A 26272-nucleotide genomic window follows, 5' to 3' on the forward strand; every position below is an offset into this window, starting at 1 on the left:
AATCTGATAGACACTAACAAGTAGCTAAGTTTTAAAATTGTTTTATTAAGCTTTCAAGTTTTATCAAATTAGCTGCCTTTAAGATTAGCATTAAACATGATTATTTTTGAAAGGGAAGAACTAAAAGATTTTTTAAAATAACACAAATGAATAAATAAACATGATAATTTTAGCCGGCTAAAATTTCATCTCAAACTTACAGCATTACTTACAGTATTGCTTCATTTTCAAGTTAACTGTCTATTTTTTTCGAGCTAACTGTCTATGCCCTTTGTACATAGAGCACATTGCAAAAAGCCGAGGCAATTTTATGTAGCTATCTAAACTCCCTGGCTGATTTTAAAGAACACAACTGTGTCCCAAGGGTGATATAAAGATCTAAGTCAGTCACAATACTCTACTGTATATGCAAGTCAGATAAAAAAAAATGGCTTTGAAATACTCTTTTAACTTAGTTTTGAAAATCTCTTCTCAGTTTAGCAACACAAATTTCCCAATCCACTTTGGCTTCGAGTTCAGTTTAAGAAATAGATAGAAGACAGCATCCATAGCCTATCCAAGACCCTGCATGTGTTTTACTGTTAGTGGCTCTCCCATATCCTCTTGTAATGAAAAGGATTTTTATATTCACACTGTTCAGGGTAAGACTATTCTAAAAGGAGAGCATGAACACAGGGAATTCTTCCTCACGTATACGTTTCACCAAGAGGGAAATGCAAGTGAAAAATAATAAACTAATGTTTCAAGTTGAAATTTATAATAGTAATAGTCAAACATTACTGTACTTACACATTTCAAAAAATAAATAAAATAATTACACAGTTACCTTGTCTTCTAGGTCTTGTAATATTTTCTTGCAGTCCTCCAGCCGTATTTCTATCTCTGCAGGAACTATTGTATATATTTCGGAATACTTGATCCGGAGTTTCTCCATAATATCCTGAAGACTTTGACTTTCTTTGCCAATCAGACTCTGAACCTCCTACAGCATTAAGAAGAATGTGACCAGTTTTACTCATATTTTAGAGAGTGCCTGTGCATGTGTGTGCATATATATATTTACCTAATATACACGCACATGCATACACACACACACTTAGTGTTTTATATTTCCGACACGATTAGAATTTTAAATAGTCATCTGTGTGTTATAAAACCTAATTTAGCTACCTCTGCAAGAGGATTAACCTTGAGAAATACTCACTCATTTAATCAAATGATGCTTTTCAATCTGCAAGAATTAGTTAAATTTGATACCACTCCCTGTCAAACAACTGACGCACTGATGTTTATTGACAGGTATTAACAATGTAATCATATGAAACGCTTCTGCGATTAAATGTTAACCTTTGTGCTCTCCCTTTTACCAGAAGTGCATTTTCTCTTTGAAAGATGTTTAATAGCCAGTGTTCATTCCTTCATTATTATAAACAACACAAAAGCCACAAAAAGCAACAGGTTTCAAGCTGAGGTGTCTGCTTTCAGGCAATTATGCAGAGCGGCACAGCAGGCTCCTTTCGAAACAGTAGTTTCCAGTTCTGCTTAAAGAATGTAGGTTTTATGAGACAAAAAGAAACTTGAACAACTGTCTGCAGCCCGTGGCCTAGGAACAAAATCTGATCTAAGTCCTCCTGCAGCAAGAATGAAGAAAGTCATTTGTTTTAAAGGCTTTCTAAAGTTTCAAGTTGGAAACTTTGGTTTGTTTGTTTTATGGTTCCTCTCTCTGATGGTTGGCTGTTTGAAAAACTCAAATGTTAGTCAAGCTACTAGGGAAAGCGATCTGAAGCTCCTGCCAGGCAATGAAAGACATTAAAATCATCCTTTTCTTTTAAAACATACTTTTCTTTTAAAATCGGGAGTAATACTAATCCTTTAATTCTCAGTCTTCACTTGGGACTCTTTTCTCTCAAATAATTAATTTTGCACAAAATAAATATGTAAAAGTCTGAAATAGATTTATTTCTTGTCATCCAATAGCAATTGGGGCCAACAAGAGAAAAAAATAAGAGGGAAAACACCCCCCCCACACTATGAAACAGTTGCATGCCTGAATCCACCAGAGGGACGCTTCGTGTTGCCGAACGGCCCAGTCGAGACTGTGTGAACATTTACGGGAGTTCCCAGATTCCCTGACTTGCATTTGAAAGGCTCAGTCGCAATGTTCGCCTCCAAAACAAAGCACACCTCTGCAAAATGGTTCCTGCGCCTGTAAGCATGCTCACATTTCATGGATTCTCCAGCTGGAAAGCAGTTGTCCTTCAAAACTGTTCCATGTTTCTCCTAGGGGACTGGATGATATCACCTTCCCATTTGCAAGGTCACCTCTTGGTGACTTAGAATTTCACTCACTGTCTTACTCATTTTGCCATCAGGAAGTGCAATAGTTAGGTATGCTCATTCAAAAAATGCAATTTATTGCTCCAATTATAATGCTACAGATTTTATAGAAATCAGATTTCCTTTGGAAGAAGGGATGTAATTGCCCTATAGATTTTGGCTCACTGGTATTTGTGTTAGGTAAAATCGGGGCAGTTTTCAATTATTTCAGTTTTCCAAAGGAACATGGATCCTGTGACATACTGCTATTTAGTCACATAAATGAAATGACAAACAAATCACTCGAGAAGATTGCTGTTGATATTTGCCTACGCTGATTGCTGCCAGCAACAGGACCTCTAAACTCACCCGTGGGCCTGCTGCTCACCTTTTGTTTGACCAGAGAAGTACAGTTTGGATGTGAGGAAAAGAGCAGGCACCAAGCACCTGCGCTGGTAGCATTTCCTCCTGGATATAAAGAGTTCACTAAAACAGCAGCCCAATTTCTACATAATTCCAGAGGGAAAAAATAAGCCCTTTCAGACAAATTTGCATGGTTTCATCACATTAATGCCGGCTCACAACTCTCAGGAACCTCCTAAATCTGTAGTTATAAATTCTCTCCAGTGCTAACTCACACAAAAATGCTCATCTATGCCACCATGTTCTTTGGCTTCCATTTTCTCAAAGTTCTCAGCCCTTTCCCAGCTTCCAGCATACATTTTCTGAAGAGTACGTGATGGAGACCCCTTTCTATTTTTTGTACAAGACTCAGTACAGTGGTGTCCAAATTCTGAATATGCCTTAGCAGGCTAGAGTAAATAAATGATAAAGTTCTATAGTTAAAAGAATAAATCAATTACATAAGCTTAAATCAAGATTTTTTAAAAAATAATAATATAGATCTAATACCATTAAATTGAAACTAAGGTAATTAAAATACTAGACAAACAAATACGTATTCAGGAGCTGTTAGGAATAATAATATTTCATAAAGTCAGGGATTCAGAGAAGGATAGCAAAAATATCCTGAAATGATAGAAAGACGTTAAGAGTGGATTGAGTTGGTGCAAGTTTAAGGCTGGTAGAGATTGTGGTCTGGATCACAAATTTCCGAAAACGATTTACCAGGTTAAACCACTGATATGGAAGATCAAATACAGACCATCTGAAGCTGCCCTTGCTAGGTACGCAGAGGGGGAAGGTGAGTGGGGGATATATCAAAAAATCCTTCCTAAAAAGCATGCAGTTGACTGTGACTCTTTGTGATCTGCTCTTCATGTAGATTGCAGATTTAATGCAGAATGAGGTGGACTCAAACCAAGGACATGGCAGGACCAAGCGTATCTTGCTGCCCAAAATGCCAGTCTCGTCCTCTTTCAGGTGTCATGTGTACATGAACAGACACATACTTTGCCGCTAGTTTTATTTGGAGCAAGTTCAAACCCCAGTGTAAAAGAAAACACACTCAGAAAGACCCCAAACAATAACAGAGCTTCTACCAACCTCCAGTCGTCCTGCCTTTTCAGTAGTATCTTGTGATAACAAATATGCAGCGTTCTGTAACGAATTTTTCACAGCATTTATTTCTTCATTGATCTTGTCCCTCTGTTGAATCTCAGATTGTACAGACTCCTTATGGTCCTGAGCCTTTTCACACAACCTATAAAAGATTTCCAGTAAGAACAGATTAATTGTAAGACTACATTGATTAAAAGTAATCAAAGAAAATGTTAATATTTTAAATATACATCCAGAACATTTGCCTGTATTTTGATATTATTTTCTGTAAACAAATCTCTGCATTTCTGCCCTTTACTGCCTCAGTTTCTTCAAAAATGAGTCTTCAGATATTGTTAAATAAGAAACATTCAGTAGACTAAATCAAATAGCATTTACATTTAACTAATCAAGCCAGAAATGGAATCTCATTTAAATTCACAAAAGCTTGGGACCTGCCCAATTCACCATCATCCCTCCCAATTCCTTTCAAATTTGAGAAAAAAAATTGCAGCCACAGAGGACATGGCCAGGCTCAGGTTCTCCCTAAGAGGTAGATCCTGTTGCCCATGCTGGAGCCAGTGGACAGGTTAAATGGAAGAATTGTGTGACCCAGTAAGGGTCATTCATTATCTCTGCAAGACTGCTACATCTTTCAAATCTTTTTTCTTCAAAAGCCAATAAAATGCTGAGCATTTAAGTAGTCCTACTTCATGGCTTTCAGAGTGAATTTTCCCCCCACTTACTTTTTACAGCGGTCTTGCATTGTTTTTATCTCACACAAGGTGGGAAGGGCAGCTTCTACCTTAGTATTTTCAGGCATATTCAGGATGTTTCTTATTCGGTGAAGAAGTAAGAGTAAGAGGAGCTGCTGCCGGTTGATGTTCTCTTCAAATGAGTTCACAGAATCTAGCAATTCTACTAGTTCTTCTCTGCTGGCTTTTTCTTTCTCTTTAAGACTTTCTGGCTGTTCTTCCTGGAGCTTATCAAGAATTATCGTTTCTCGTTCCAGCTAAGTAAACAATATGTGGACGAGATAAAGTGTTTTTTCATTCCATCACCTTAAATTACATTATTTACTCACACACATGACCAATACTGGGAACCATGTAGCCAGAGAGCCTGAACCTCTGAAGGGTGCCCAGACCTTTGAGTTTTCTCTAACAAAGCACATCACCACACACAGGGTCATGCTGGGTTCAAAGAATTTACACTATAAATATATCCACCATTTTTCACTCAAAACTCAAGACTAGTTGGAGCTAACTGACCAATTGGCAGGTGGGAAATGATGTTCTGCACTCATCTCAGCCATTCATGCAACCTTTTACCAGCTGAGGGTCCCAGCCCCATCACATTCCTCAAAACTTGCACTGTTTGCTGAACAACTCACCTCTTCATTGATGAATTTCCATTCCTGCTTTAGTTCTTCACAGTTAATCTCCAGCTCTTTAGCTGCCTCAAGTAAACCTAGCCACTTTTCCCACAAGGTTGTTACAATTCTGCCCAGTGCCCAGTCAGTTCCCTTGCATAATCTGGTCAACTCTCTTGAGACCTGCCTCAGCTTCACAAGATCATCTTCAGCTGAGTCAATGCTGGAGACTAAAATCTTAAAGGAGAAATAAATAAACATGCAAATAAATAAAGCAAGATGGTCTATCAGAAATGTTAATGAAGCATTCAGTGACATGATTAGGATCCTCCGTTAAAATGGCAATCACACCATTAAGCTGATTAAATACATTTCTCATGAGGCAATTCTATACTGGCTAAGACTGTAGAGAAAACAGTAAATAAAACAAGCAAAACAAACAGAAGAACAGCATGCTAAGTAACTAGTTTGCTTTTACTTTTTTTCTAGTTACTTGGAAGAGAAAAGAGACCAGAAGGAATCATAGATATGTAACACAAAGATTCTGTAATATGAGTACTACAAAAAAGATAGAAAAGAGCTTCATTATAGCAGGCACAGGGTGAAGAGGCAGCAAGATTGTCCTGGATGGGGAAGTAAGAAATTCTGATTCTCCCATCTCAGGGAAAACACGAAGGTTATAAATGTGATCAGCCCTGGTCCTGCAAAGAAGCAGTGAGGGATCTGGACGTAAATGCAGTACTATTTTAATCACAGATAGCGTTTCCTTTCCACAGCAAAAAGACATATTCATTTTACATGGCCTATCATAATCCTGAATATTTACTTGTATAAAAATAAGTCCTGTGTTTTTATATATATCTAAATGCAGGACAAAGAACTTCACTTCTTTCTGTTCTGGTATCATACGCTGATGAGCGTAGCTGCATCATTGTTTTGCACATGTTTTTGAAAGTATTTCAGAGCCGTTTACCTTGCTTTCTTCTAAACGTTCCAAAGCTTCCTTGTAAGACACAGGGATTTGGGACAAAGACTGCGTAAGCACCGTTTCCAGTTTTTTAAGATCTTCACACACCTTTTCTTTGGTTTCTGTGTAGCTTTTGTGTTTCTCAAAATACCTGTAGGAAACAATTAATATATCAATTAAAATTTGTTGTGGTTGCTCCTCTCTCCAACCGTAACACTGACTAGAATTTAAAAATTCTGAACTAGAAATCCTTACTAATTATTTTGCAAGTTGTCTTCAAATAGCATTTATTACACATTTCAATTTCAATATCTGAGATATATTAGAGATTCAGGTATAAAATGCCCCAGAGGTAATGAAATATAGGTATGTATATCCATACATAAGCCATTGAATTGCCAAAAGAATTGTAAGTCCTGATCTTACATCTACATCTCTATACTTCTCAGACATATCCCAAAATCAGCTCCCAGTCTGTAGCAGAAACTCTATTTGTCCCTACCGTGCGTAAACTGTACGACTGAAAATTCTTATTTCTATACCTTACCACCTCTTCTCTATTACCAAACTCTTTACAGTCATCCAATTCTTTCTGTATAAAAACAGATTTTAAGGTTATGCTCAACAGAACCAGAAGCACTAGATGACCAGCAAGTAATTTAAAAGTCCTTTATCTCCCAAACTTCTTTCATACCTGTATCTGAAGGTACTTCAGATCTCTTCTGTATATATATCTGAAGGAAAGAAACTATGGCCTGCATCTTGCTTCGTCTCAAACCATGGAAGACGCACATTACAGCTGCCCTAGCACTAAACTAGATAGCGGAAATGTGCTGTATTCTTATTCCAGCCCCATATCACATTCAGTCCAGCACCAATTGTATTTTCTGAAATATGTTAAAAGTGAAAGCATTGTAAATTAGTAATATTATTATATTAGTAATACACTTACTGTCTGGTAATTTTCCTTCCATCACAATAGCACCTAGGGACAACAGAGAGCTGCTTACAGCTCTTTCTGCTAAGTAACCAGGTTCTATCAGAGCAGAAGCAAGACTGCATTTATTACCAGTCACCTTCCTCATAGTAAGGAACATAGTCTAGGGAGATCTCTTAAATGTACCTCTGCTCATCATCTTCCTTTCTTCGAGTCTTCTCTTTTATTGCCAAACTTCTATTGACTAGTTCTCTTAAAGTTTTTTCCAGATGCATTTTATCTTCTGGTTTCAGTAGGTTTTTCAGCTTGGAGTACAAGTTTTCTATGTCAGCCTTTGCAGAGTCAAACTCTTGTCTCCATCGTGGGATTTGATGGGCCTCTCCTAAACCACCAGGCTCTGCCATGGCAAAGGAAATTCTAGCTTCATAGTTGCTGAGGAGTTCGACAGCTCTCTGAACAGCTTTGGTATAAAGCTCACCGGTCTTATGGGCCTCACTCAGCGCACTCTGGAAGCGGTAAAAAATGTAGAAGGAACAATCAGGAAAGACTGCTGTGCACCTCTGGATTGCCAAATGGCCTTCTCAGAACCCAAACTTATTCATACACTATTTCTCCTTGTATCAATGCTGCCCTGTAGAATAACCAGGTGATTTCCATTATTAAGTTTACCTCCACTCTAGCTACATTTCTCAGCTAGATTTCTCCCATGCCCTTACTTTACCAGGCTGAGCAAACTAAGCTTAGTTAGCAGCCATTGCAAGATATACCCTCTACTTCCCCCACCCCTCTAACAACACTTGTTTCTGGTTGAACGGATCTTTCTTGACAAGGGCACTAGTAATTAGTTCACTGCTCCAACGAGCAGTGAACTAATTCACAGTGAACTGATACACAAGGAGCACTGCTCCTTGTGTACTTGTGTAAAAGCCTGGATCTCAGCTGTATCCTTTGCTCCCCTCCTTGAGGCCCCATCACATTGGTTCAACCTGCTGCGCTTCACCTTCCTTGAACATTCCCAAATAAGATCTCTGTTTATAGTAGAAACAGGAAACTTCTGGGTTTTTCGCATCAGTGTTGCTACTGAAAATGTTAAGTAAGTCCCAAGAACAATACAAGGTGACCTGTTCCCAACCTCTCTTCAAGCCAGTATTTCAACATAACCTGCTCTCTCCTCCTCTTTACCTTTCTCTTCCAGTGCTAATTCCCCCTGCTTGATTATGATCAAACTGAATGCAATAAATTTCTTTGCATCTTCAGTTTCCCATCATGATTCCAGTCAAACCAAACAATGCAGAGAAGATATCAGTCCAATTCATTTATTAGACTAAACAGAGGATGTAATTCATGCAAATATAAGCACTACACTCATTGATGCCTAACCCAAGTCTTGGGAAAAGACATATGGTTATATCTTGCTTTTATTAAATATACTTACAACACGGGCTGCAATATCTGTCTTCAGTTGCATTTCATGATCTTGCAGTGTCTCTAATTTTGTTTCTATACTAGCAGCAAGAGATTTTTCTTCTTGATTTTTCCTCTCTTTTTCCATTATACATTTAATAGCAGAAAACACTGCTGGAATCATAGTTTGGATTGCTTCCCATCGCATCTTTTCATACTGTATCATCTTCATGTCTACTAGAAGTGGTTTCTGGACCTCTAATTGAATATGCTTTATTGTGTGGAATATATGTTCTACTTCACTCTGGATATCTTCCTTGTTAACACACTGGAGACCAGAGACCATGTTTTGGAGAAATTCATTCAGTCCTTCAATATTTTTTTCCAGGCTCTTTATTTCTTGCATCTTAGATTCTTTGAATGCTGTATCAAATATTTCATTTTTGTTTATTTGATTTGCTGCTTTCTGGGTTAAGTTCATAATTTGTTGAATTGTCTGAAGCAGAATCTGTGCACATATAAGCTTCTCAGCAGGAGAAGAACTAGAGCTATCATTTAGTACGTTAGTTTCTCTTCTTGTATTAGATGTCATAGTCTGGATTTCATTTACCAATGCTTGAAGCTTATCACATTCCCTAACAACATCATCGAAGTGCACTCTCTTCTCTTCAATTTTGTTTTTAATTTTAAAAAACTGAGTTTGCAATTCATTAAGCTGTAGTGAGTCCCAATTTAGACCTATGCATTCAAATATTTCTTTATACTTCATTATTTGTGACAAATTAGACTGAAAAGCTAATATTTTTTCTTCAAGCGCTTTGTATTTTTCCTTAGATTCCTGCTTGACACCTAATAATTCCAGGTTCATTTCATCACACTGTAGATCATTAAGATCTTGCTGCAATGAAGTTATTCTTTCAGAAGATTCTCTGTAAACAGCTATCTTTTTTTCCACTTCATGACATTTATTTTGAATTTGTCTCTGTGTTTTCCTTGCTCTAGTCTTTAAACTTTTTAACTGGTCACTCAGAAATAATTGTTCAGATAAGCTCAGTTCCCCAGCTGTAGCCTGGCTCTCTTCACAATGGGATGAAACCAGCTCTTCTATTTCCTGTGTTTCCTTTAAAACTTCCTTTAAAATGGCTTGCTGATGGCTTAATTCTGACCACGTGCTAGTTTGGTTCACATCAGGCCTGGCAAGTGTCTCAGCATTTTGCAGCTGACTGTGAACTTTTTCTACTTCTGCAATAAGCTTTTGCCTCTCCTCCAGCTGGAGCTCCAACTGCTGTAATCTTTGAGCTGATTTTGAAACAAGAGCCTTGTATGAATTCTGCAATGCTTGTAGAAGGAAGGTCATATCAGTGATCTCCTCTGGCTTTAAGTCAGGACCAATGCGCCGAAGCTCGTCATCCAGTGATACAATCACAAGCTCTCTGCCTAGGACTTCTGTCCTCACCTGCTGACAATTTCTAATCTGTGATTTAACATCATTGGGGAAAAGTGCTGCTTTCTGATCAAGGGAGGACAGTGAATCTTTGACCCATGAAATATTCTCTTTCAGCCTCCTTGTTATTTCATTTTTCTTGAGAGCGGGACTAGGGAGCTGAACATCCTCTTGAGGAGTTTGTTGCTCTGATAATGCTTGCAATTTGCTCTGCAAATCATGTATGGAATTTTCCAAAGCTGTCTTTTCTTGATCACTCCATATTCTTTTCATCTGCAGTTCAATCCTTCTTTTTAATAGAAAAAGACCATGCTTAATGTCCTGTAGCTCTGTGGTCCAAAGTACAGGGTATTTGGCTTTTCCTCCAGCTGAGGAACTTAACTCTCCTTGTAAATACTGCTCTTGTATCTGTCTCTGAATATCCTGTGCTTTACTCATAAGCAAGTTAAACTCATTGATTTCTGCCACAATTTGATCATGTTTCTTTTGCACCGCTTGTTCCATGTGTTGCCACCATTGCTCCAGTTGCCTCATTTGGCTTTCTGTTAACACTTTATCCGTGTATGTTAAATGCTGAGATAAATTTTCCTGCTGAGTTTTCAGCTGGTTCAAAAACTCTCTTTCTCTGAGTAATGACCCTATACATGTTTTAATTTTCTCCAGGAGAACTGTGTTGTTCATAGGACCCCTGCCAAAATATTAACAGGGTTTTAGAAAAAATCTAGAATACAGATTAGACACATTTTTAGAAGAGAACTGCACCAATCAGGAAATGATTCACTCACTTGATTCACTTAATCACCTGTACCTCTTAATGTTCTCTCACCACTTTTTTATACCACATTTGCAGTATAGTTATTTCTTGCTTATCTGTGTATTATTTCTAGGTATCTCTGTAGAAAAAGGTACTTTCTAATTTATAGCATCTATAATAGCAGTAGATACAAATATAATGTGCTATTTTCTAAGAGACTCTAGTATCTCTTTAAAGTTATAACAAATACATATCAAAAAATCAACAATAATGTTAAATCAGTTTTAAGTGAACTAACAACATTTTACAGCAATGTTTGATTTAAAAGGAAAATAAAACTTAATTAAAAGAATAACTTTAAAAATTCCCATTCATTCAGAAATAATTAGGAGGGGTTAATCAACTTGTCTTGCACTTCCAGGCTATTTGAAATACCTATATAAAATACATTTAATAATTAGATTCAATTTAGTTCAATGTCTTTGCTGTAAATTAACAATTGTATAAATCATTTTAAAGGTTTTCAAACTAATATGATTCACTATTATCACTGATAGATCAGTTCCATGTTTTGACAGCCAATCTATAAAATGTACTAAATATTTTATGTACATTGGTTACCTTTGGATTGATACTACAGACTTATTTATTGCCACAGAATGCAGTATTCCTCCTATTAAATAAAGTTAATTTTCATTCTTATGAACTTCATTCAGTCTCAGTAATGAGACTTTTCACTCGGCAACAAATAAGAATTTATGAATCTTTGAAAAAAACCCAGTGTTCCACTTTCCTAATTTATTCATCTTGAAAAAAAATTAACACTTCACATTTGCCATATTTTTGAAAAAATATTTTAGTATGGCATTTACATAAGTTTTTTAGCACATCTCTTTGATTTGCCTAAAAAGTAAAATGAACAGGTGTTGCTAGAGGATAGCATAGAACCACTGGTAACACTTCTGTTTAAGGCTGCTGTGTTAGTACCAACTTACAAACCTATTTGAGTGCTCCTGTCACCTAACTTTATCGAGGAGGCTATGTCATAATGTCATATTCCTATCTCAACATCACTGAAGTTTAGGGGAGAAATTCAGTCTAGGTTAGCTATATCCGTAACATTAATTTAAGGCCCATATTTGTTCTGCAACATTAACAGAAAACCTCCAGTATACTTACGTTTTTATGTTATCTTTTTCTGCTGACAAATTTTTCATTGAGGACTGAGCAGCAGAAAGATTTTTCTGGTACTCATTAACTAAACAGTACTGCTGTTGCTTCACTGCCTTAACAGTGTCTAGCTCCTGAAGCAGCTTGTCCCAGCAGGGCACCGCGGACTCCGAGGTTTGCAGCTCTGCTGTGCTCGATCCCGTTGCACTGGGGAATGCCTCTTGATTCATGCACAAAGATTTTGCTTTCCACGTTTCCAGTTCTGTGTGCAAATTCTACAACCAAACCCATCACAGAAAGAGGATTACACGAGAATCTTAATGACTTTTGACTTAATTGCCGAGTATGGCTAAATACTGGTACATCTACAAACTTGCTTGCGTAGTCACATGTGAACGAACACACGTTTGTATACATCAGGGAAACACGCATGTGCCGTCATCGGTGTACATGCTACTGCACTTCAGAAAAGAAGAATGAAACATTGTATGGACATATTTGCATTAAAACAGTGTGTTTGCAGATTACCTATTATATAAACTGCCTAATCGCACAGGCAAACCCCAGATAAGACTGCATGCAACGATTTTGTTCTGCCTGAGCGAACCGTGCTTCTGTGAGCATACCACTACATTAATAGTGAGGAATGCTTTGCCGTTTCATACCTCCAGCTCTTTCAGTTGTTCATTTATGAGCACAATATCCAATTCAGCCACTTCATTTTTCAGCTCGTTAACCTTTTGTTCCTCCTCAAAATATTCAGTATTTACAGGTACTTCGGGAAATAGTTCCTTCTGAACATGCACGTCAATATCTGTGTCCTACAGTGCGGAACAAGATTGTTATTTCTGAAGGATTCCTAAAACCAAAAGTTTTCTGACTGCAACGTTTCCCCTTTGCTTCACAGGTTTAAGCTATGCCTAAATCCTGCAGTAGCTTCCCCCACAACCTCCACGTGTCCACCAGGACTTACAGTCCCAGCTCTTGGAGATGACCGCCTATCTCTGCAGACACCCTGGCTGCTTGCCAGCACAGCACAGGTAGCAGTGAAACCTCTGCCCATCACTGCAAGTCTAAAAGTTTGACACCCCCACTTTCAAATAATGTCCTGCCTGCACCCACATCTGGCAATGATCACTCAAATTCATGTTTTCTCCCGATCTTCTCTCCCTCCTCTCGTACACACATCCTTTAACCCCCTCTCACACCCTCATCCCTGCGGTTCAGCCACGGCCTCAATATCCTGCTGTTGCCTTTGTGGGGACCACCTCTCTCTTTGGCTGCCCTTCATGGGGCAACTCATGCATGAAGCAGCTTTTCTGCAAGGTGAAGCCACAGCTGCTCCTGCTGCGAGCGCCACCAAAGCCCAGTGCTAAGCTGGACGGCGTTGGGAACTGTGTCTCCAGCGGAGCAGTGATGAAGACAGAGCTCAGACAGGGAAGAGGGTCAGTCGGTGCCAGCCCCTGCCTGGCCATCACCTCCTGCTGTGACAGAAGGACAGGTCATGCAGGTGTGGTGGTCAGGTCCAACAACCCAACAGTTGGTCACTGCCCAAGCAGGTGCTCATGGCCAGCCCCAGTTCAGACGTAAAACATATTCATCTAAACTATCTTCAGCTATTGTGGACAGCAATGTAAATAAAATGTCACAGACTCCTCTGGATCACACGGCAATGCCTTATAAATCTCTGTGTGTCCCAGCTCCCCGGCACCTGTCAACCTCTGGCTTAAAACTGTGATCTGTTCCAGCTATGGACCACATGTGAGTGCATACAAGTATACAGATGGGACTACCATGTGAGTGTCTCCATGGTTGTACTGACACACAAAATGAGCAATGACAGAAAACTCTTATTTGAAAAGCTTACTTCTTTGCTATTTTAAACATCGTTTTCCTAGGAAATGACCAGCTACCCATGCAGCTGTATCACTTCTAAGCTGTGTCACTGTCCTCTGTCTCTATGTGGGTCATGAACTAGCCAGACTAGCATGCACCTGCTTCCAAAGGTGGAAACGTGTAGCACAGTGCAGGCATTATTGGAAAAGAATAATTCTAATTATTTGAACTTTTCTGGTTTCTTTCAGTTTGAACTGAAGGGGCCCACTCATGAAACAGTCAACCAGAGAACTTTTCCATTTCTCTGTGTACACATCTATACAAAATTCAGACAAAAGATTTCATCTTAAGAGACTTTCAAGGGCCATAGAATTAAAGTAAGCTGAAAAACTCAGCTATCCTTCACAGAGCAAAAAGGAAATCCACTTTACCAGATCGAAACATAAGCACATCAGAATGCAAAGAAAAGTAAGTGGTTGGGTGGTATGAGAACTCAGGACAGGATTGCTGTGTACCTGTTCTGCTTGTCTGTGTGATGTTCCCCTGACGCACACCGTGGCACTACCCCACAGACAGCTTCTGTCTCCCCACACAGTAGTTTTAATTTTTCCACTAGTTTCTCAGCTTGAGCCCATCAGATAGGCAGAGAGGGAGGAAAAGATGAGAAGGGAAAAGAACAGGGGCTGTTGACCAGCTGTTAAGTTCCAGGTAAGACCTGCCAAAGGACAGGTCTTATAGATTTACCTACAGATTTAACTGATCAAAATTTAGTTACTTTCAGGTCAAACTGAAAGTAGCCAGAAAAGTTCAAATAATTAGACCTGGCTCCACCTTGAACATAAGGATGCTGAGAACTGGTGCTGATAAAGCACTGCAGCCAGGAAAGTTCAGGAAGGCCATTTATCATTTAACACCTTTACTTTAAAGCAGAATACATTTAATAATATCATCTAGCAATGTACCTCATTTCTCAATTAGCTTGAATTCAAACTACTTTTTCTATCTTATTTATTTTCTCATGATGGATCACCCCTGGATTTTAGTTTTCTGAAATGCCTTCCCTATGATGGAGGAGACTATCACAGCTAACCACAGTAACATGGAAAGAAGTTACATCGATTAACAGGATTTAAAGGGAAACCCTAGATATTATAAAATAAAGACTGGTTATGGTGGCTTTGAAAACCAATATTTCTCTTTTGAACAGACCTACTGAAAAAAATATTGTGTGGCTGGCACTTTGGATAAAGTTCAAAACTATTGTGGACATAAAGCAGTGCTATACCCTATGCACTTGACTCTGATGTGGGAATAATTGCCATGTCTTTATAATAAAACTTCAGCTGAAGCTGTAGACTGCCATGCAACAAAAATTCATTGATTCTGTCAATTTGAAATACCAGAACACGGGTTACCTCATGTACAGAAACTGGGGGTTTGGACTCCAGACCATCTTTCTCGATTGCTACAGATTTTGGCACTTGACTCTTCTGACACATCTCTTGTCGAACCTGCTGCACATCTTCTCTACATGATTGATTCTTGACATCACTAGATTTCTCCTTTTGTTGTAAAGGAAATAAAAGAAACAAGTAACTAGAAAGCCCTAATCAAACATGCTGAGTAGTAATTGCAGTGCTTCAGATGAAAAAGGTATGAAGCCTATAATTACAGGTAAATGAGGAAGACCAAAATTATGTCTCATAAATTTATCATGGGAAAGGTTACAGCAAAGGAAACCATTTAGGAGAAGTAGTGTTGTAATTTTGTTATAAATTTTTAGAAAAATTACAGATTGCAAATATTCTTCCTCTGACCTACACTTTTCATGTTTCTTTATTCTAAGCGTGGGCTTTGACCTCTGCATCCCCGGATGCTCATTGTCTTGAATAGACAAGAAATAGAAAAGGTCTTGAATAGAAAAGGTTTAGCTTTTTCCTGAGGCTCCAATCATTTCCTTGCAGTGTAGACAAAGAGTCTGTGGCTAGAAACCCTGCTGACTACCAGGTGGGATATTCCCCTGGGCAGCTCTGGGATTTGCTGTATATACATGCTGAGGCATTTACTGAGTTATTCTCAAGTTCTGCTTGAGTTTGTTTACCATCTAGGGACAGAAGAAATAAAACAGCCACTTACCCAAAATAAGGAACGACAAATACAGCATGCCCACAGAGGAGAGTACAACATTTGGGATGTATCTATGCTGAGATAGTATCTGAGCTAGTGACTGCAACTCAGCTAGGACACGTATTGAAAGTGATCCCTCTGCAACCTGAAATGAGCTAATTTACTTGGTTTTTCAGCAAGTTCACAAGTCCGCACTGTGCTCCACCTTGTTACTCATAACACTGCTTTCATTCTCAGTGTGCTAAAATGGAAGGTCTGAGAAGAGACTGGCTGTCTTCTCTGTAACGTCCTTCAGGGAGGGGGTGACAGCAATTACTCTTTTCTTCTCCAAAGACAATCTAGCTCTTTTGTGCCTCTCCTCATAAGTCAAGTGTTCCAGCTTCTAGCCATCTGGTTTGTCAAAATTCCTCTTGTACCAGGGGGCACAAAACTGAACACAGCATTTCAAATGTAGCCTCATGCATGTGAGTAAACAAATATGTAAATAACACATGTAAATAAGTGAAAGAGATACAAGCAAAGTAACAGTGTTCAAGCAAAGTGCTAAAAGGACGTCAGGATAGAGCCAGGCGACTTGGGATACAATGTCCCCAGCAAATCCCACAGTAATGAAATAATTCCATCCATAGCCATTTTAAGCGTACATGAGAGGATTCAGAGAGTTAAACACATACTAAGAACACAACTGCAACTAAGCTGTATACATATATCCTCAGCTTCAATCAGTCTGTATAATATCTCATCCAGTTACCTCCGCCAGACTTGTTTCCTTTCTTGTTTCATCACCTTCAGTACCAACAACACCTTGTTGCCTTTTCCGCTCTGCTTCACTACCTTGAACCGCATTGTCCAGAGGGTCCTCGTGGACTCCATCACGGCTGTCCACGGCTGGGCTCTCTTTTTCAGCTTCCTCCTGGTGTGAAAAATATTCATTGTTTACAACCAGTAAAAGTCACAGTAAAAAGAAAAAATCAAGCTTACTAAATTCTCACTCCACAAGCTGTCTACTGCTCCTTCAGATCTGCTTAATGATTGTGGGAATAGGCCGAGATACCTCAGACCCAGAGTCTCTTGTGACCACCTGCTCAGATCAGCTTGCAGGATCGGCTTAATCACTGCAAAACAGTTTCAGGACAAGACAAACAGGAGCAAGCGTTCATATGATTCTTAATGCTGTCAAAGCCCTTTCTTCTTAGACACATCTGGCAACCCTAACTATTGATCTTTCTCCTTTTCCAGAAACCTCTGCACTGATGGTTTCTGCTCTGGTATTTTGATAGCCTTCTCTCCCCTGTAGTGTTATCCCATGATGATGAGATCCAGAGTTCTCCAAATCATGCCCTCAGCTTCGCACATATAAAGTCACCCCCACCCTGACAGTGTGAATATCCTGACATCCCCCCAAAGAGCAGCAGTTTCAGGTTAGTAAGCTCTTTTTGGCTCATATAATTTATCCTTCCTTCCTTCAGGTTGGAAAGGAAAGGAAAATATGCCTCTGTAGGACTCAACGAATTATTAGGAAATTACATATGCACTTCTAGCAAACACACACGCACACATTGACATGTGCCGGAATATATTTGTCAGATACCTGAACAGTCTGCCCCTCTTTGTCCTTGCTTTGACAGATAACCTGAAAGGCGCTGTCTGGCAATACGCTACTTTCCTCCAGAAGTGTATCATTTTGCTTCTCCTTCTCTGACACATTCCCATTTACATCCTGATCCTAAAAGAAATGATTTAAAAAAAAAAATGCTTGTGTGACTCCAAACCTTCTATTTTAATATTAAATATCTGGAGGGAAAAACACAGAATTTATGGAAACAAACATGAAAAATATTGTGCTGCAGTTCTAGACAGGTCTTACTGGTTTAAGAGAAGCTCTCAAAGTTATAAAACAACAAAACAAAAAGCTAGAGTTCTTTGGCAGAGGTCTATTTGCAACTTTCACATCTACCTCTCATCTCCGTTTGTGTCTTGAGCTAGGATACTTATTTTGATTACCTGCAAGAAAAAATTATATGCAGGTTGAATCTGAATTGAAAGTTGCAGTTTTGAATAGACAGTATTGACTTGTTACAGACTTGTTAAAACAACTTCAGGGACTTCTCCTCCATTTGATTTATACATGTACGATTTACAGAAGGCTTAATTCAATAAAAATGAAAAGGAGGCAATATACAAAAGGCATCTGAAAGACAGTTGCCTCTTTAATCAGTCTTTCACTGTTGTTCCTGACAACAAGTATACTCACATTATGCATTTCCAAGCACTCCTTTAACTCTGCTGCTTTGGGGCTCTCTTCTACAGCAATAGGGATAGCAGAAGTGACCTGCATCTCTCTCTTTGTGTCTGCCTTATCTTTCTCATGTATTTCATCAGTAAATACATCTTTTAATTCAAGGGCTTCACTGAAAATATTTTCATTCTTTTGCTTGACATTTTCAAGCCTTTTTTCCAGAGTCCTATATTCACTCTGAAGTGTTTCAATCTCATCCTTAATAAACTTCTGTCCTGCTGAAGAAGTGTTTTGCTTAACAGTTTCTGCTAAAACCAAAATCTTCTTTAATGTGTCTTCACATTGACTAAGAGGTGCTTGTTGTTCCTTTAAACACAAAGAAAACATTTTATTGAAAAGTGTCTTCACTCAATATACTTAATGCTAAGATCTAAAGTCATTCACTAAATCATAAATATTTGTTCAGAACAGCAAACTGCTGAAAAGTTCATGAAGACCTATTTGCTACAGAAAGTCAAATACTACACCTGTATTTTAGAGCCATATATTTTTATAAACAGAGTACAGTTGAACATACGCATTAAGACAATAATAAAATAATCAGATAGTATACTGTGAGGTGCACGGTGATCTTTCAAGGTTTCAGGGTTTTAACAGGTAAACTCCCTCTCCTTCCTCTTTCTTCACTTGTTAAAGGTATAGCAACTTCTGGAGGAAGGGGAATTAATGTTTTGCATGTGAATTACAATGTCATCTTTCAATAGCTGCCTGTGCTCACAGCAATGAGACTATTCTGAGTTTTGCCAATGTGCAGAAGAGTATCTGCTTGTGTTAAGAATATCTTACGAAGTATATCTTAATACTTATGAAGAAAAATATCTACTTATCTATACATCTTAATGTTGAACTTGGCTCACGGACACTTTCCTAAGCTTTCTGAACTCTGGTTAAACTAAAGACACAAATTTGAAGATCTCTTTTCTCATTATTCCCAAAGAGAGAAAAATTTAAAAAATCAAATTCAGGAAGTCTGTGTGCTTGGACTTGGACAATTCTGCTTTCAGTTAGGTTAACAGCAAAGATCCACTGACTTCATTATGAGCACTTTCAGTCCAACAACGATCTTAATAAAAGGAATATCACATACACCTTACATTTTGAAAGAATTTCTTTTATCCTAGTTTGACACAAATACCTCTTCTCTTTTTTTAAATACAATGCCCTCCACAAGCCCCTGGGGTATGGATCCACTTTCCCCATCATGTAAAATCTGTAATATACCTGTGATTTCAACTGTTTTTTCTCAGCTGATGGTTGTTCCATTGCTGGACCTCCATAATCAGCAAAATTCTCAGAGACAGTTTTTAGCTCAGTGCTCAAGCTTTTTACCATATCCTGAAACAGATGGTGCTCTTGAACATGGCTTTCCAAAGTCTGCACTATGTTCTAGAAATCAAGGAGTTTCTCAGGTTAGTCAATCACTAACTCACAGAAAATATAACCCATCCACGGTCTGTCATAGCTTTTCCAGGACCAGAGTGGCACAAAACATTTGCTTATTTCCCACAAAATATCCAGCTAACCACAGCGGTACAGGAAATATCTTCCTCTCTTCCCAACACATAATGGATTACACCATGAACAAATCACCATTAGCAGCAGGATGCAGAGGAGTTTGCATTCCACGAGAATATGCTTACAAAAGGTATGTTTTCTGTCCAAAAAGGATGAGAGATTGGAGGGAGAATGCCCTGTATGTTGCAAAGGCACTCTGGTGACCTAAACTGAGTGCAGCCAATAACAAACAACATCCAGGCAAAGCCACCCATCCTTCCCAAAGGAGAAAAAGACTCCTGTGGCTGGGAGATTATAGCAACAAATGCTTCATGCTAAATAGCTAAATAAATCTGTATATACAGATATGAATTTTTATTTTTCACATCTACCTTGGTCTCATTTATTTACACATCTATTCCTCTGCAAAGTGCAAGGCAGTGAAGCATATGAGCTTCTAGTGCATTTTTCCCACAGTAAAGCAGAGAGAGGAACTCCCTGCCCTTTCCCAGAATAATTTTCCCCACTCCCAGTTTTACCCATAAACTTGCCAGCTGAATGAGACTATAGACAAATAGGGATCAAACAGGCATTTTATACAAATAATCTTATTGGAAAAAGAGTGAAGTTCCAACCTGTAGCTGACTGAGCAGATTTTCATGCTGGTGCTTTAATTCCAACCATGACTCCGCTGTGAAGCAGGGATCCACAGTGTGACCCTGTAGGTGATCTTGGCTTTTCAATTCATTAAAAAGGGAATTTAAGTCTTCCACTTTCTGCAGGAGTTGGGCATACTTTGTCAACTGAGCTTGTTTCTCCTGCAAACCAGGCTGGAGGGCAAAACCTAACTCCTGTTGCTGTTTCTTCAGTTCAGTCAGAGCCAGTCTCAGGTCTTCTTTGCTTTGCTCATATTGCTCCCTATTGAGCTGAAGTTGCTCTAGAGGGCTAAAAAAAAAATACTTACTGCTATTAATAGAATTAAAAACTTCTGTATTAATTACCTAGAAAACAATCAAATTGTGAACAAGTCAACCATTATTAGAATTAACTCAAACATACTATAGACTTTTCTTCAGACTGAAAATCAGCTTTAGGCTGGAATTTTTAAACTTAGTGCTGCTGAACTGGATTTAAATGCAGAACAAGTTACACCATCTTATATATGCTTTAAATCCTAACCTATAAACCCACAGTTTCTAGCGTCTGAGATATGATACTCTTGTATTGTGTTTTTCTGCTTTTCATCGCAGCAGCCGTTCTGTTTTAAAGCTACATCATGACTATAAATCTGCTTTCCTTAAAAACTTCTAACAACAGTTTCCTGAAAGGGAATGCACTATACAAGATATACATAATATTGGTTGAGATTGTAGGGAAAAAATCAAATCAAAACAAAGCAAAATGTTTTAGAGATACTGACAGCAGAAACAGCATGTGCAATATGGGTCATGTTAGCACAATCTAGTGCCTACTTTGCTGATCCTGATACTGGATTTTGATTTGTTTGCTTTATAAACATGCACATTGATGCACTGCAGGTGGACAAGTTGCATCTCTACACTAGAAATAGATAACTATAATCAGTGAATCAAAAGGCCATTACCTAACATTTGTATGTTCATGCTTAGTGGTGAAGCTGATAATTTTGTAGACAGAACTTAAATGTCACAATTTGAAAACGTGATCCCACACAAACAAATGGAAATGAATTGAGTCTGGTTATAATTCTGTAAAGTATGGCTGGATAAGTGAAGACAAAAGTGTTTTGTGTTTTGGTCTTTTTTCCCTGTCCAGATTCAAAATTTTTTGGCACCTAGCAAATAAAGCATAGCCTTCTCACATACATTAAGTACTCTTGCTTCAAGTTCCCTATTCCAGCTGCACAATGCTGCCATTAATGTGCTGCACTGGACTCAAAGTATTTATTTTTAATAATTCATTCCCTGATCAACTAAGAAAAAGCAGGCCTACTCTAGCTTCCACTGATCTCAACAGCAAATTTCCCAGTGATTTTACTGCAAGTCAGTTCAAGGACGTTACAGCAGACAGCTATATCGAATGTGTCTGCATCTGCAAAATCAGAGGTCTGGTTTACATTTACGCAACAAGCCTAGAATCAGCTGACAGGTTTTAAAGGACCAGATTTGCAGATTTGGCTCTCAGTCACACTGTGGCCCCAGTGGCACAACATGGGGTGCCAATGAACGCCTGGAGCGGCAGGGAGGCAGCTTGGGGACCACAGCAAGGGTTAGATCAGTGCCTTCTTCCTGCGCAATCTAATCAAAAAAGGAGCAAGGGATATACCTTTTTTTTTTGTTTTTTTTTTTTGTTTTTTTTTTTTCCCCAAGAACAGCAAAGCTGTTTCAGTATCTCAAAGGGAATTTAAGCTCAGCAAGTATAACCCTATCTGCAACCCTGCCACCCCCCCCTTACATTTCCTGGTTACTCCTCACAAGACCTTTGAGTCCAAACCACAACCTGCTCCGTCACAACCGTGTAGAAATGCAGGTGCTTTTGTTGGTATCTTGTTTTGCCCACAGATAACACAAATTCAATGCAACAGGTACAGAAAGAAGAGAGGAATGTCAGTATAGCAACAAGAGACCCATACTGCCTCTTAAGAAACTCCATATTACCTTATATATTGTGTGGCTAACTGAAGGGCATTTTCCCACTGATTCTGGAGTTCAGAAACAGTCTGCTCAACAACTGGCTTCTCAATTTTCTCATTTCTTATTAAAGCTTTTCCTAGAGCTACTACGTTCTGTATTTTGGTTTCTCCTCCATCTTTGAGAGCTGTGATTTCCTGTATTAAAGAAGAAAGCAGAAGCCGTAAATATTCACCTATGTTTGTTTAAAAAATAAAAGGTATTACCAATGAAATCCTTCATTCTTTGTATACTGTTCTTCAAGAAAAAAAAGCAATCCTTCTTTCAATATGCTATGTGACCAATGTATAAACAGACTAATCATCTACTTATAGAAAGTTTAGAATAATGTATCTGAGATTTATTAATTACTCTCTACATAATAAAAGAAAACCAATATTGTTCTCACTCAATTAAAAAAAAATGCTCCAAAACCTATGGAGAGATATTTGTCACAATACTACCTCTTCTAGGGAAAGAAATGTGGAAATCCCAGTGGCCTCATTTCTGGCTGCTCTGTTAGGAGGTCTCATAAGTCCTTTCCACCTCTGGCATAGTTTATGAGGGGAAGATGCATGCTCACCAGCACCCTTCCCTGGGCTATGAGTTCAGTACTGCTCCACTCAGAAGTGCAGCAGAGAACCTTCTCCTATGTGCTTAGTTAACCATGCAAAAAATCCAAAACACCCAAGAAACAACCTCCTTCAAACAAGCCACAAAAACCAGAGTCAACCAGTTATCACAGTGTCTTTCAGGAGGGGCTGACTCACCAAGCATTCCCCTGAAGCACAAGAGAAATATGTGTAACACAATACCTTTATCAGATTAATCCTTTCTTCTGATGGCAGCTCACTTTCCTGTGATTTCAGGTTACTAACAGCCTCCTCAAGCCTTTTGATCCAGCAAGAAATATCCTGGGCAAGTTCTTCAAAATTTTGTCCTTCCACTAGATGTCTCTGAGTATCTCCAGCCATTTCACTTGCATGTGTCATCAGTGTCTGATATCTACCAATAAGATTAGTGGCTTCAGAAACAGTTTCGTTTGCCGTCAACCCAGTCTCCCTCAAGGAATCTGCTAGCTGAGCCATGGACTCAAACAATTCCCTAAAAAAGGCAACAAATGAATCAAACATCTATCTACTATAACAACATATAACAAAATCCTTTACAAGACATTTCTTAGATACAACCCAAAGGCAACAATACCTCTGCATTAACAACGTTTGACAGAGGTTTTCAAGTTTTGTCTCATCTTTTTGAAACTCTTGCAGCTTTTCTTCCTGAGAGGCAAGCCATTCTTCCAAGCCAGTACTGCTTTCTTGAAGGCTAACAGAACAATAAATACAGATGCAGTTCAGAATGAGAGGCTTTACAAGAGCAAAACTTGCTAACAACTGTATTTTTCTGCAAAAGTAATATAAATATCATGGGCCCAAACAAGGAAAATAGTTAACCATAAGTCTAATTTTAAGTATCTTGGAACACGTTACTGAAGCTGTTCATAAGCACATGCTCCAGTATAACATGGGGCCTGCTATGGAGAGAAGGACACATTAAACGTAAAGCAAAGCACTCACTATCCCTTATTAAAAGATCATCTTAATAAAAGCAGAGTTATTTGTCCTTCCGTATGACTGTTTAATAATGAATCATTTTTATCACCTATGTTTAAAATGTCAGAAATGACATTAGTTCCCTACCTGCTGAGCTGTTGGAGAGAAACATCGAGTTCCTTTTCCCGTTTCTGACATTTAGAGATCAGTCTTTGCAGTTCTGCTTCTTGATCTCTCACACGGCTGTTAAGGTGGTTAATGTTTGCTTTGGGCAAGTAATGCTTCACTTTATTCAATAAAGTTTTAACCTCTTGGATATCTCTGTCTTTGCCTTCAGAAGTTAAGAAGTGCTGAATAAAAGCATAAACACAAGATGCATTTGTCAAATTTGCTGTTGTATAGTAGAGATTTACTTTACAAGAATTTCTTGATCTCTGTTATCTCCATCAACATTTGCCAAAGTGATCTGTGTTCTTGTCAAGGAGTATACGTTAATTCACAATTCATTGAGACACATTTATTTCACTTGCAAATGGAAAAGTAGCTTTTTGTAAAATAAGAAAGCAAAGAAGATGACAGATTTTCTTCTCTACAGCACAAATACAACAGAACAGGCAACAGCAGCATTCAAATGTAGCATTGACATCACTGTGCCTTCTGCTGCTGCTAAATGGTGATTGCTTCTTGCAGATACTGTGGCTTCTCTATTGCTTTTCTGTGGAGTCTGCCTGACTTAGAGTGAAAATCTAGCTATAACAAAGTGAATGTAAATTTTTCCATCAAGTCCAATGTGGGGATCAGAAATTGATTTTACCCACTTCATCTTTGACTTTTTGCATCTTTGCACACTGAAGTTCCACCTACTAAGTATCATCTGGTCGGACCTTGCACACACATGCCTTGAACTTGAACACTGGTATTCAATTTTAACAAAGTTTTATTTTCATTCCATTTATTGTTCTAATGTTTTATGTTACATGAAATAGTCTTTAAGCCTCCAAGTAGGTGAATTCACATGCAAGAACAGTCTTGAAGCTTAACTTCAAGAAGAATCAACCTTAGAACTTAGAACATTCTAATATTTTACCTTTAGCCTCTGCAATTTTTCTTCCAGCACCTGTTTTGTTTCTGGGGGGTCAAAGCAGTCCTTCAAAGACAGCTGAGTGCTGCTGAACCAGTCATTAAAATTCTTGCACTGACCTGCAAAAAGATACATGCCAATTTTCTTCATTAATTGTATTCTGTAATAGAAAATTCCTATTTAACATGAAGATTTCAGATAACTCGTAATCACATTCAGCACTGTCAGAGTTGCTTTTCACTGCACACAATGTGACAGAAAATGCTGCAATTCATACTTTACTTTTCTCCCAACATTTATTGACAATAAACACAGCTGTTCACTGAGGAAGGATGCAATGCAAGAGGACAGTCTGCTACACTTAATAGCTTTGGTAAACAAGACCTAGGATAGCCTTTTATCAGCTTTTCTCATTTTCACACAAACAAATATTACTCAAGAACTATTTCAAGATGAGATGACCTTTGGGCCTAATTCTCCACTGGCACAATCCTGTGCGTGCACAAAGCAAAGAGTAATTAATGATGCTAACCATAGCCATAACTAAGATTATATAAGAAATGACTGGAAAAAATGTGTCTGATTGCTGTATTTTTATATGAAATGTTTTGATATTTGTTTCTAAATGCTGCTTCACACTTCAGTCAGCTATTTTTTTAGATGTAAGAATAAAAAATAAATATTTCCACCTGGATCACATGATTTGTTGGAATCAACAAACATTTTTTTCCAAATCTTTATCTTGTTGAAAACCCTGAAGCAGTTTGGCAAAAATTTTGCTTAAGACACTGAATGAAAAATAATTTCATAAACTTAAGGCAATGAAGATGCTCAATGTAAAACTATAAAATTATGTAAACGTGAAATGTGTTTGCTTACGGTTCAAAACACCAATAAAGTGATCTTGAAAAACATGTTTCTTCTTATTAAACAAATCAGTGACACATTTAAGCTGCTTATTTAATTCATCCACATCAGGACAATCCGTCTCTTCTTGGAGTAACGTCACATGGTGTTTTTGCTGCAGAATTTTCTGATGTATCTCCTAAAGTTAAAAGAAAGACAAGTATTAAAAATAAAAATTTGAAATACCAGCAGCTTACTGCACAGAGCTCTTTCAGTGCTAATCCTATAGTTTTGTAAAGCAGTTCGGTATTCTGTTCTCATGCCTACCACTAACCATTTCCAACAGCTGCAAGACTTAACTAACTACATCTAATAACATCTAGAGAAAACAGGCTTTTAGTTTATGTTTCCGGCAACTTTAGGAAATTCAAGCCAAGCTCTTCATTTGTGCTGTTCTAATAGTTTACAACTTATTCAGGAGAAACACATACGAAGATATGTTCAGGAGAGGAAAATCAACCAAA

General features: G+C 38.2%; 1 protein-coding gene across 4 annotated transcripts in view; it reads right to left on the reverse strand.

Moving 5' to 3' along the window:
• The window catches only part of SYNE2 (spectrin repeat containing nuclear envelope protein 2), a 180330-nt gene that overhangs the window by 92307 nt on the left and 61751 nt on the right, over window positions 1–26272 (reverse strand). For all 4 annotated transcript variants that reach the window (XM_062577244.1, XM_062577243.1, XM_062577241.1 and 1 more), the window contains 21 exons: window positions 25782–25947; window positions 24909–25021; window positions 23969–24171; window positions 23475–23594; window positions 23084–23372; window positions 22257–22426; window positions 20256–20565; window positions 19348–19512; window positions 18082–18432; window positions 17419–17553; window positions 16579–16740; window positions 15116–15262; window positions 12530–12685; window positions 11874–12139; window positions 8528–10628; window positions 7279–7598; window positions 6162–6306; window positions 5210–5425; window positions 4563–4828; window positions 3823–3979; window positions 827–982 (listed from right to left, as the gene is read on the reverse strand). In XM_062577244.1, the coding sequence (XP_062433228.1) occupies window positions 827–982; window positions 3823–3979; window positions 4563–4828; window positions 5210–5425; window positions 6162–6306; window positions 7279–7598; window positions 8528–10628; window positions 11874–12139; window positions 12530–12685; window positions 15116–15262; window positions 16579–16740; window positions 17419–17553; window positions 18082–18432; window positions 19348–19512; window positions 20256–20565; window positions 22257–22426; window positions 23084–23372; window positions 23475–23594; window positions 23969–24171; window positions 24909–25021; window positions 25782–25947 (6114 nt within the window). The remainder of the gene's footprint in view (window positions 1–826; window positions 983–3822; window positions 3980–4562; window positions 4829–5209; window positions 5426–6161; window positions 6307–7278; window positions 7599–8527; window positions 10629–11873; window positions 12140–12529; window positions 12686–15115; window positions 15263–16578; window positions 16741–17418; window positions 17554–18081; window positions 18433–19347; window positions 19513–20255; window positions 20566–22256; window positions 22427–23083; window positions 23373–23474; window positions 23595–23968; window positions 24172–24908; window positions 25022–25781; window positions 25948–26272) is intronic.

The sequence above is a fragment of the Rhea pennata genome, chromosome 5, assembly GCF_028389875.1.
Source record: "Rhea pennata isolate bPtePen1 chromosome 5, bPtePen1.pri, whole genome shotgun sequence".
NCBI lineage: Eukaryota > Metazoa > Chordata > Aves > Rheiformes > Rheidae > Rhea > Rhea pennata.